Source organism: Amyelois transitella, chromosome 2 (assembly GCF_032362555.1).
Source record: "Amyelois transitella isolate CPQ chromosome 2, ilAmyTran1.1, whole genome shotgun sequence".
Classification (NCBI taxonomy): domain Eukaryota; kingdom Metazoa; phylum Arthropoda; class Insecta; order Lepidoptera; family Pyralidae; genus Amyelois; species Amyelois transitella.
The window spans coordinates 4942861-4955686 of NC_083505.1; the positions used below are offsets into that span (position 1 = coordinate 4942861).

At 34.0% G+C, this 12826-nt stretch overlaps 2 protein-coding genes across 4 annotated transcripts in view; both read left to right on the plus strand.

The window, feature by feature from the left end:
* Positions 1 to 1445: 1445 nt before the first annotated feature.
* LOC106143082 (glucose-6-phosphate 1-dehydrogenase) lies at positions 1446 to 4924 on the plus strand. The gene has a single exon (XM_013345054.2). The coding sequence runs from the start codon at positions 1819 to 1821 to the stop codon at positions 3310 to 3312; it is 1494 nt and encodes a 497-aa protein (XP_013200508.1). The 5' UTR covers positions 1446 to 1818; the 3' UTR covers positions 3313 to 4924.
* A 3778-nt stretch (positions 4925 to 8702) lies between these two features.
* Positions 8703 to 12826, plus strand: part of LOC106143110 (protein ultraspiracle homolog) — a 37991-nt gene continuing 33867 nt past the window's right edge. For 2 of the 3 annotated variants that reach the window (XM_013345103.2, XM_013345104.2), the window contains exon 1: positions 8703 to 9032. In XM_013345103.2, the coding sequence (XP_013200557.1) occupies positions 9011 to 9032 (22 nt within the window). In that variant the 5' untranslated portion in view covers positions 8703 to 9010. Of the gene's footprint in view, positions 9033 to 12268; positions 12421 to 12826 lie in introns of those variants that run through there. The other variant, XM_013345098.2, reaches the window with a different exon arrangement.

Genomic DNA, 12826 nt, shown 5'->3' on the forward strand with positions numbered 1-12826 from the left:
GATCGAATCGGTGGTGCCCGGTTCAAATCCGACTCGGCCATGTGCCAATTACTAAGTATTTTCGAAGTAATATAAGTACATTAGTTTGAATAGTAACCGATGCTCTTACGGCGAGGGTAAATTATTGTGAGGAAACCTGCACATTCAGGCAATTGGATGTGTAACCATGATCGATCCAATACAGGTTAGGTGCTCCTGCAAATGTTAAGGAGGTCAGGAGGGAATCGCTTTGTGTAAAAACCTGACTCACTCAATCCAGGATCCATAGTCAAAGGCATACCCGGGCTTTTCTCCAGAGTGGTGAGGATGCACCCGGAACTAAAGACAAGAGGAAGAAGAAAGGTCTTTTTACCCCGCAAGGGTTACAGACGTGATTATAATGGGGTACAATTTAAGGGCTCACCAAAATAGCTTTTGTTTTCCAAATTTTAGTACCCAGTAAAATAAATTAACTCCATATAAATTAAAATCAATCTATACTTAGTTTCCCAAAGTAAAACGTATTAAGCTTCAAAATAAGTATACACACGTCAGAATAATCGTACGTTGTGTACAAATATTCTTTTTGATTGCCAAAATGGATAAATGCTCACCAAATATTGTTTCACTAAAACAGTAACATTGATACCAAAATGTACAGTTCAAATTTGCTTTATTGTAATCAAATTATGTAACCAAAATCCAAAATATATTATGGTCAAGCTAAGATTACGTAATATAAACGTAATTTATACGTAAAATATAAAGTGCCATTGATTATTTTTAAGTACAAATTAATCTTATAAGATAAGATTGTATAAGACTGTAATTATTGTGTTCCTTTTGAAGTGCCATTGATTATTCTTAAATTAATCTTATGAACACTTTAATAAAATTTCTGTTTTAATTTAGATTTTTTATTTCCTCATCTACCAATGGTTTGTTTCATTGTATACCTTAGTCATTATGTGTTGCAATAATTGACAACAAAGTAATTATGTAACTGCATAAAAATACATAATTAAATGCATAATGCATTAATTATGTAACTTGTGTTTGGTGTAATCAATATTATATTTGGTATGAAAAAAATATTTGCGGTTGACTGTAATTTTTTCCCTCAGCATAGATAACTAAAATGAAAGTAATAAAATAAAATATTGGTAACATCTCCTTAGCGATAATTTACAAAATTTGGACTCAAATTGACTTTAAAGGTGTGTATTTATTTTTATAGAATGTAATAAAAAGCAAAATAGCTTTATTTCTAGAATATTTTGTGATACACAATTTGGTGAGCATTTATCCGTTATGGCAGGCACTTCGAATTTATTGGAAGTAATATAGGTGCATTTCTGGTAGGCGTTTAAACACAAGCCTTTAAAAAAGTTTTTCAATGTCAATTAAATGTCAAATCCGTCAATAAAGCTCAAGTTCTCGTTGGCCATTTCTTTAACTCTTCGTAAGACCGCTTTTGGCTGCGATTGATGCAAAATATTTGAAATTAATAACTCCCAATAGTAATTGAAGACAATTTAGGAATTGTCCAATCACATCACTCACCGTTGCGGGGGCTTTTAATTATAGGAAACAAACTTATGTGAGAGTTTATAAGTTTATATCCACTTGTATTGAGTGAATTAGTTTATTTTATAATAGCACTTGGTTTGTAGTTTTAGACCTTTATAAGTATGATCGTGAATATTTTGTAAATTAGAAAGTGAATTGAAGTTTCCAACAAGAAGTGAATAAAGAAAAACTGTATTTAGCGCGACTCATTGAATTTGGCTTTAACTAAAGCAGGCAATAAGTGGTATTATTTGTCATAGTCAATATATAATGGAAAATAAAACAGATTTCAACTATCCCCATACTTTTATCTTATTGGGCGCATCAGGGGACCTCGCTAGGAAGAAAATTTATCCAACAATTTGGTACTTATATCGAGATAATCTGCTCCCTGAAAAAACTAAATTTGTTGGTTATGCTCGTACAAAACAGACAATAGAGGAAGTGAAGGAAAAATGCAACAAGTATATAAAAGTACGCCCAGGTGATGAAGAAAAATATGAAAAATTCTGGGCAAACAATGATTATATTGCAGGATCATATGATAAGAGAATTGACTATGAACTCCTTAATCAGTCTATCACAAAATATGAAAAAGGACCAGTAGCAAATCGAATTTTCTACCTTGCTGTTCCTCCTACTGTCTTTGAAGATGTCACTGTAAATATTAAAAATGCTTGTATATCTATAAAGGGCTTCACAAGGGTAATTATTGAGAAACCTTTTGGCAGAGATGACGAGAGTTCTAATAAGCTGAGCAATCACTTAGCTGGCCTTTTTAAAGAAGAGCAACTTTACAGAATTGACCATTACTTGGGGAAAGAAATGGTTCAAAATCTTATGACAATAAGATTTGCTAATCAGATATTCAATCCCTCCTGGAATAGAGAAAATATTGCATCTGTCTTGATTTCTTTTAAGGAACCGTTTGGTACAGAAGGCAGAGGAGGGTACTTTGATGACTTTGGTATTATTCGTGATGTAATGCAAAATCATCTTCTACAAATCCTTTCATTGGTGGCCATGGAAAAACCAGTGTCTTTGAATCCAAATGACATTAGAGATGAGAAAGTTAAAGTCCTAAGGCATATACGACCTATAGAGCTTGATGATATTTTGATTGGCCAATATGTAGGTAATCCTGATGGTAAAGGTGAAGAGACTCTTGGGTATCTTGATGACCCTACTGTGCCTGAAGGGTCTGTGACACCGACATATGCTTTGGCAGCACTACATATCAATAATGCTAGATGGCAAGGAGTACCCTTTGTGTTGCGCTGTGGCAAGGCTCTAAATGAAAGGAAAGCTGAAGTAAGAGTACAGTTCAGAGATGTTCCAGGTGATATTTTTGATGGTCATGCAAAGAGAAATGAGCTGGTTATTAGAGTGCAACCAGGAGAAGCTTTATATTTGAAATTCATGAGCAAATCTCCAGGTATGAAGTTTGACTTGGTGGAGACAGAATTGGACTTGACATACAGCATGCGTTATAGTGGTGCTGATGTTCCTGATGCATATGAGAGATTGATATTAGATGTTTTCACTGGAACTCAGATGCATTTTGTACGAAATGATGAATTGAAGGAGGCTTGGAGGATCTTCACTCCTGTTCTTAAAAAGCTTGAAGAGCAGCATATTAAACCCCTCCCCTATGTGTATGGGTCACGGGGACCTCAAGAGGCGGATGAGAGGCTGTCTAGCTATGATTTCAAATACTCTGGTTCTTATAAGTGGAAAAAACCAGCAACAGTGGAAAAATCTTAATTTCTTTCATCACATTTTTTTATGGTGGAGGTTTGTTTTATAATGGTGATATTCTGTTGTAATTTAAGAATAAGAATAATACTGAAATCACTTTTAAATGCTTTTTACATCAATTCATTCCATTTTATGCCTATTGTTTACAGACTGGTTTTGTACTTGTAGGTCATTTAAAGGTTAAATGAAGTCTGCTTGTGAGGATTATACTTTTAATATTTATTAAATAATTGCATATACATATATCAATGAAACTAATTAATGATAAAGATAATTTATGGTTATTCATGATTGTGGAAGTGCCTTTAATATTTTGGTGATTGTTGATGAAATTGTTAAAAATAACTTTGTAACATAGCTGTGATAATGTTAATCCTACTCATACACATATATTAGACAGTGTTTATTCAAGTGTGACATGTTTCAAGTTTTATTATTGCAGAGGTCACTTCGCCTCACCTTGGTACAATCTGTTTGTGGTCTATTACAATTTGACATATAAGATTAAGTTAGGTTCATATTTTACAACTTTTTTAATGGGTACTTAATGCATTCCAGTTACATTAAAGATAAAACAAGCGTGATTGATTATAAAATTTGTATGTTGTGAACTTGTGATATTGTTTATTAATTTCTGGTGGGAAAGTTTATCGGTCACTTATCAGAACGAGGTATAGATATTATGCAGTTGTTAATTTAAACTGACACACATACCTATTGAGTGATACTCATGTTATCTTCATTATGTGTAAAGTGGCTTTTCTGATTAAACCTACTTGAAAGTTTATCAGATCAGATAATATATTATGAAATAGTAGAATTAAAGACTGGTCAGTATGACATTCCAAAATGTGGTGTTTTTTATACTTATATTTATCATCTAGTGCCAATCATTCAATGATCCAGAAAGATAATTATTTTAATAGTTTCACACGACCACCATTTTTTATTAATTATAAATAAGAAAAGCATTTATATGTATACAGAACCTTAATATTAGCAATACTCTGTTATACTTTGTTAAAACAAACCATAGCAAGCTAAATTCATAATGTTATCACAGTGTTTATATCTTTATCGCTAGTACAGTGAGCCACAAACAAAAGAAGTATACCACACCTTAGATACTTCTACAATATGAACATAATATACATTTCTAAGAAGCACCCTGTACATGACAAATGGATAATAACTTGATGAAAGAAACTATCGTTATAATCTCAAATGAAATATGTACAGGTAGATATCTCTGGCTCTTCCCACTCACAGTTGTAACTGATTTTAAGTTTTTTCTTAATATTCAGGTAGGTAGGTATTTGGAATATTTGGTTTGTTATTAACTTCAAATAAATTTCATTGTTCATTGGTACAACAAAATTGTATACTACTTACACATATAATAATTTCTATTGTGTTAACTTGATTCAGTGCTTAGGTAGGTTATACGTAGCAGTAACGTTTTTTAAACCTTATCATGAATATTTAACAGACATAAATTAAAAACAAAATTCTTGGAATTGTTGAAAACATGTCTTCCTAACTGACAATATTTTCATATTTATTATTTGGATTAATAATTGTTGACTACTTATTTATTAAAGGTCAGGTTAAAATATCATTACAGTGTTTTCCTATATGCCCTAAATTAAAAGTTAATCATTATTTGTTGGATTGTAAGTGGCAAAGTAATATGGGCTGGGATGTTTCCGTGAAAATGCCATTTATTACCCCAGGTGAAAAATATGTGATATTATTATTTTAAAATTCCCATTTATTACCGAAAGGGGACAAAGTTGGGAATGGCGAAAGTGCACCATAAATAGATACCCACTTATTACTCAGCTTGCTGTGCTAATAATACTAAGGTGCATTATCTTTTTGCTTTGTTTAGTGCAGTAGAAACTGAGGCTGTTCATAAACAGGCTGTTCAAACGTTAACTGTCCTCAATCTCTTCGGTAAACCATAGAGGTTGTAGAGGTATCAACGAAATTCAGAGACAGCGAAAGGCTTGGTTTATACGGGCAATCATTCACAGCGTCAGGGAAACTGGCCTCTCACCGATACGTACCAGTTGTTTTGCGAGGTACTTACTTAGATTTAAAAAAGAGATGACCGCAAAAACATGTGACCTTGTACATTGGACCGATTTCAATGATATAATATCGAAATCTCAAGATTATCTAGTTAACATTTTTTGTTCAATCTAATTCTTTTTAACTCAAAAACACGTAATAATATGTAATGACAAATTAGGTAAGTAGGTGCATTGTGCAATATCAACCATTTTCTTCAGAGTGACACTTTTAGTCCCCTCTCGCGATATCCTCCACAATCCGGCCCTGTAACACCCCTTGATTAAAAAATATCTCTTGAAACACAGCTTATTTCATGATTTTTATCAAGGTAATCAATGCCAGCTTTGTTTGACCTCAAATACTTATGAACAGATCGTGTCGTGCTCTTTACAGGGTTATCAAGATTAATATATTAAAGTACCTAAGTAGGTAGGGTATCATGTGCCTCTACTTTATGCTTCCTCTAGGTAGAATACTCATAAGTACATAGGTACATCCCTATGTACCTATCTTAACTACTTCCCGTATCGAGTGGGTTTCAGACTTTCAGATCAACTGATACTGCATACCTACTATGGCGGTTGATTTTCTCATCTGAACTGTATCACGCAGGGAATTCGAAACAATAGATAATTGCGATTTACATGGTCTACATTTCTCTCGCGTCATCTCGACCACTTATTAACTTGGTACTTATTAACTTTATAAAACACTATGTAGAGATAGGTAGGTACATTCAAATAGTAACAGGTTGTCCTATCCCACCGCCTACAAGTAGAACACCAACCAAGTTGATTAGCCTATTCCTTAGTCACCTTTTACGACAACCATGGTAATAATATGGAGTAGTCCTATTCTAAAGGCCGGGAATCACACGGCTTAATAATATCAAAGTATTTACTGCAAAGTTCATACCCATACTTACTAAGATTCCCGCGGGATTTTAAACCAGAATCGTTGGCCTGACCGCCTAGTTGAGATTAGAATGAGACGGGTTAGTCCATTACCAAAAAGAAAAATCCCAAGTTTATAGAAGTAGCTGCCGCACGCTATGATTTTTCTTCGCTACCAGCAGCAGCAACATGGAAGCATCATCATCAAGCAAATGTATTGAATAATCCAATATGCATATTTGTTTCCATCACGCATCATTAAGTCATCGGGTCGAACGGTAAAGGGAAGATACTCGACAAAAAACTACAGGTTAAAATCGTACGCGATGTACCTACTTACCCTTACCATACATACATTATAATGGCTTGTGTTTAAACGCCTACCAGATAATGACTAAGGTATACAATGAAACAAACCATTGGTAGATGAGGAAATAAAAAATCTAAATTAAAACAGAAATTTTATTAAAGTGTTCATAAGATTAATTTAAGAATAATCAATGGCACTTCAAAAGGAACACAATAATTACAGTCTTATACAATCTTATCTTATAAGATTAATTTGTACTTAAAAATAATCAATGGCACTTTATATTTTACGTATAAATTACGTTTATATTACGTAATCTTAGCTTGACCATAATATATTTTGGATTTTGGTTACATAATTTGATTACAATAAAGCAAATTTGAACTGTACATTTTGGTATCAATGTTACTGTTTTAGTGAAACAATATTTGGTGAGCATTTATCCATTTTGGCAATCAAAAAGAATATTTGTACACAACGTACGATTATTCTGACGTGTGTATACTTATTTTGAAGCTTAATACGTTTTACTTTGGGAAACTAAGTATAGATTGATTTTAATTTATATGGAGTTAATTTATTTTACTGGGTACTAAAATTTGGAAAACAAAAGCTATTTTGGTGAGCCCTTAAATTGTACCCTTTTTTAAATACCGTGTGGTTTCCGGTTTCCGGCACTTTAAAATAGTACCAATCCATATCTGTACCGACTTTACCGTAGATTTTCGTAAAAGGCAACTAAGGGATAGGTCTATAAAATCTTCATTATTCTTGTAGGCTAACAACCTTCCACTATATGAATCTTAATGCTATACGTCATGAACGTAGCCTTTCATTCTTTTCGGGACCGGCTCTGGATAGGCTCTGTCTATACCATAAGGGATATAGAGTAACTAAATGCATTTATGTAATTATGAAAAACATTTTTTTAACATTTTTCTAGAGTTGCCGTTGCCTGCCACAGATCTATGTGATATAGAAATGTGATCAAGGCGTGGCCAGCTTGTCAAAGTTAAGACTCACAAGTCATAACTGTACGGGCGTAAGCGTAATAGATTTCCTATATGAATATAGGTTAAAAAAAAGCGTAGTAAAAAGATTTTTTTACTTCGAATTTATTGAAATTGAATCTTTTTTTACTTCTTTATAAAAGGAAGACTTCAAGTGAGCCCTAAAACTATAAAATTATGATATGTGAGTGGCCAGCTTGCCAAAATTCAAAGCTTGTCAAAACTCACGAGTCTTCACAGGTGGGAGTAATTTATCCTAAGACTCTATCTACTTCTTCCAATACTAAGTGATTTCATGTGTAACTGTAACTTATTAATTAATTCATTAATATACTCGTACAATAGGTTCTGTGCTAACAATTGAAAAAAGAAAAGGACCTCTCCATCTCGTTCCCATGGATGTTGTAAAAGACGACTAAGGGACAGGCTTATAAACTTGGGATTCTTCTTTTAGGCGATGAGCTAGCAACCTGTCACTATTTGAATCTCAATTCTAATATTACGCCACACAGCTGAACGAGGCCAATTAGTCTTTTCAAGACTGTTGGATCTGTCTACCCCGCAAGAGATATAGACGTGATTTTATGTATGTATGTATGCTAAAAAAATTCTCTAACAGTTAGGGAAAAATCGCAAGGAAATCTGGAAACTCAAGCAACTGGATGTATAACCAAAATCCAATAGGGCTTAGGTTCCCTGTAAAGATTTTGGACGATGGGAGTCGCCAAGTGTAAAAACCAGACTTACTCAATCCTGGATCATAGTCAGAGTAAGAAAGGCGAGTATATAACCGGGACTACTTAATGCAATTCCATACAAAATTGCCTATACCCCTTTCGTCAGATACTATTTAACTTTCGCGTTATATGATTTTAAATTGTATTATACATCCCGGGCGAACCATCAGGAAAAATGCTTGCGTTTATTCCCATTTGCTAAATTTTCATTCATTTTTATGTTAAAATTCTTAACAAAAATACAAATATTTTCTATGCTAATCTTGGAGAGTTGTGGACGAGCCCTTGGTTTGAGACGAGTAGAGCAGAGCCCTATATAATTTCTGATCGAATTTTCCTCAATTTTTGAACGAAACTACTATGACGTGACGCTAGGCTAGTTGATAAATGTCATCTTGTGCGATTGTAATTTTTGGAAGATGATTTATAAGAAAATCTTCCAAAGAATTTATTTATATATTGAGATTTAATTGCATTTATCGTCAACACAACCAATATATTAGTGTGCTTCATATTATTATAGCATAGCTTAGCAACTACAAACCAGTGTATTTCTTGTTGTATAGGTATATTTAGTTCATCGACCTTGTTACTGACAGGTTCATCTTTGCGACTGTACTACCTACTAATTTATGAAAGTAGTAAACCATTGAAATCTCTAAGAAAATATTGCAGAGGATGGAGCCCTCGAGAGAATCAGGTAAGTTACCTACACGATTATATATCAGACCACCACCAGATTATCTATCCTATATTAATTGAATTAGTGCTTTTCACACATAGTTTAATGTTGTATGTGATAGTGTTAATGAAACTTTTATCCCTAAACAAGACAAACCACTGTTAGTTACTATTATGCATTCATATACTATATGAATTGATGTCCAGTCCAATCAACTTTTTAAATTCCGTTTCACAAGTTTTAAAACTAAGCTTTTAAACTAATTATCTTTTGCTGTTGTGTAGTGTTAGATCATTGTGTAAATAATATCATCAATTAAACATACAATAAGGATAGTAATGTTTCCTAAGGGATGACATCTCATTGTAATGCTATAGATGGAATTTATAAATCAAAATATTTAATCATTCTTTTAAATTGGTTCATTGGCGAATTTTGTTATTATTAATGTTGAATATTCTTAATTTAGTTATCTTTGTGAATATACATATTAAGTCAATTTATTTAGGTACTAAAAACAGACAATAAATCTTAACATTCATGTCATAATAGATTATTAAGAAAACTATGTTTGGGAGCACCAGAAGTTATTCATTAGGACATCTGTTATTTACATACAAACATACATATAATCGGGTATTAATCCCTTGCAGGATAGACAGCCTACAGTCTTGAAAGGACTGATAGGCCTCATTCAACTATTTGGCTTAATGATAGAGTTGAAATCCAATTAGTGACAGGTTGCTAGCCCATAAGAAGAATCTTAAGTTTATAAGCTATATCTAAGGCGCCTTTTACAACATCCACGGGAAAGAGATGAAGTGGTTTTTTATTTTTTGGCACATGGCACCTGTTATTTAATTTTGCTTATTCTTCTCATGGCTATAAACTCACTTAAAATGTATTTTCCAACAAAAATATGTATCAAGATTGTTTATCTTAATTTCAGTATCTATAGAAATGGACTATACATACTAACATGAACAGCAAATATTGACAGAGAACATAAATAACTTGTAAAAAACAATTCTCCAATAGGGTGGACTGTTTATTATCCATACTTATGTGTAGGTATAATAAATATGAAAAAGTGTTTGTCCATCATAAAGCCATACAGCTGACCATGGCCTTTCAGTCTTTTCAAAACCGTTGATTCCGTCTACCCCGCAAGGGATATAGATGTGATTATATGTATGTATGTGTTTGTTTGTCTGTCTTTTATATGTGTGGCGTGGACTTCAGAGGAGGACATAGGGTACTAACAATATATACACTATATATAAAATTAAAAATTTATTTATTACTTATTAAATTATTTAATTACAAAAACAAATGTAATGTATATATTCTCCACATATGACTATACTACTATAGGTATTTGTTGTTGTTTGAAATGTTGAAAGGAGGTATTCTGAGGGAAGTTTAAATATATTAATTGAAAACTAATAGGACCACTCAATCTTGTTCCTATGGATGTCGTAAAAGGCATCTAAGGGATAGGCTGTTGATTCTGTCTACCCCTCAAGAGATATAGACGTGATTATATGTAAATTTTTTTTTTTTTTTTTTTTTTTTTTTTTTTTTTTTTTTTTTTTTTTTTTTTGGACAAATTACACTGATTGAGTTAGCCTCGAAGTAAGTTCGAAACTTGTGTTACGAGATACTAACTCAACGATACTATATTTTATAATAAATACTTATATAGATAAACATCCAAGACCCAGGACAATCAGAAAAAGTTCTTTTCTCATCATGCCTTGACCGGGATTCGAACCCGGGACCTCCGGTGTCACAGACAAGCGTACTACCGCTGAGCCACAGAGGCCGTCAAGCTGGGCTTGGTTGGGTGGGTTGCTAGTAAGATATATAAGCATGATTTTTAATAAAATTTTCATTTGTCAAATGCAAGGTAAAACTACCATTTCATTCATTAGAAAAATATCATTTCATTAGTTTGTTTTTCATTTTGACTTCTGACACAACCCAGAACCTCAAAAAGTAAACCAATACAAAAGCTCATTTTTGTTCCACGGATTATTACTAGATGGCGCCTCATGTCCCAAGACAGTATTTAATTTCGAGGCAACTGTACTTACCTGAGGCTGCACTGCACATATAAGGGAGGTTTACATTTTCACATATTCTTATTGTAAAACTCTAGTACCTATTAGGTATAAATGCGACGAAAAAAGACAACGGTTTTGGGTGATTCTATTTACCTGTGAGCGCAGTCGCGAGCGGTAGCTAGTTAGTACGTATCCGAATCATGTAGGTTGAATTATTCGCTAAGGGCGCTCTTTAGAAATCCATTCAATTCAATTAGTCGTTTTTAATATTTTTTTAAACGCACAAATTTGTAATTGCGGGGTGTGCAAAAAGATGTCCCTACTTCGTTATTTGAAACTTTGTTGTTAATAAATTTGCCACTGTCCGCCTCGTCTGCTAAGCGGCAGAAAACTGATAATCTCTGAGATTTCAGATATTTTCCTCCCGAGTTGAAAAACCTAGTTGGATGATTAAAAAGGTCTATATTATACATACATATACACTATATATGTATATGAAATCGCGGCACCTGCACTGTTGATTAAATTCTTAGACAGATACAAAGCTTATTGAATAGGGGCCAAATTTCCGTCATTAATGTAAATAGCGGAAATTCTCCTTTTTAAAATAGCAGTAGAAAGCATACGTGTGAGTAAGATGTAAAATGTACCTAAATTAATGAAGAAAAACTAACTAAAATAATGAGCGTCCCTCTGGCATTGGTACGAGTTCTTATACTCCGTAGATCCTTTGTACGATGGATACTAATGCTGACATCAATGTTTCCGCTGATCGATGTCCTTCATAATAAGATAAGACTTCATGATGTGATTAATTTGGCTGATACCTTAAATTTAAATCTTGATGAATAAAAAGAATCACAACAAATGAGTCCACTACCACAGTACTTTACATGCGATACTTTGCCCACTCTTATCCATCGAAAGACTATACGTGGTCTTTAAAAGTTGAGGAATTAAGAATGAGTGAAAGTTGAATTACATCTGTTGATTTAAAGTGACAAATCCAACAAGCAGAAACCGGAGTTGATACAATGCATCCGGCTCGAAGGACCAGCACGTGTGATGCGGCGGCGACAGGCATCGCGGGCGGGTTGCAGGGTGAGGGGTGCGCAGTCGTGTGCAGTGGACCACTCGACGTCGCACAAGGTCAAGGAGAATGATTAACAACGAAAATACAGCAAAACAAACGGTGGCGCGGGGCACGAGCGGGGACGCCGGACGCGCCGCGCCAGTCAGAGCACCGACGCCACCCGCACCGGCCGCGAGTTCGCGCCGAACGCGACGCGACTCTGAAAATCGATGCACGATCCGCAACCGGCTTTCAACACATTTCAACTGTAATTTGATAGTAACCTTTGATGAGTGACGTCAACTACGGCGGCCCCTATGCAACAGCGCCACTTGTGATTGTGATGCATATTTGCACTCGACTGTTCAGGCTCAGGGTTGTCATGGCATTCCTGACAACTTTAAAACTGAAGTTTATCCTAGCTCGTTTCGTATACTTTCGGAGTCCTAAAAATATGCTATTTTTTCAAATTTTAATAATATGTTAACATTATTGGAACAACAACTGGATATTAGGTTATTTATTTTTGCATTCTGTTTAAGTCACAATAATCGGATTGAATAGGTCGGGTATCATCAGGATTGTATTGAGTTAACGTTCCAGAATACGCAATGCGTAAAAATTGGGACAGATCATCCTCTTAAGTCGCACTTCATTTTAAACTAAACGATTTT

Coding starts and splice junctions, on each gene's coding strand:
- LOC106143082 (XM_013345054.2), top strand. CDS start 1,819: ATGGAAAATAAAACAGATTTCAACTATCCCCATACTTTTATCTTATTG.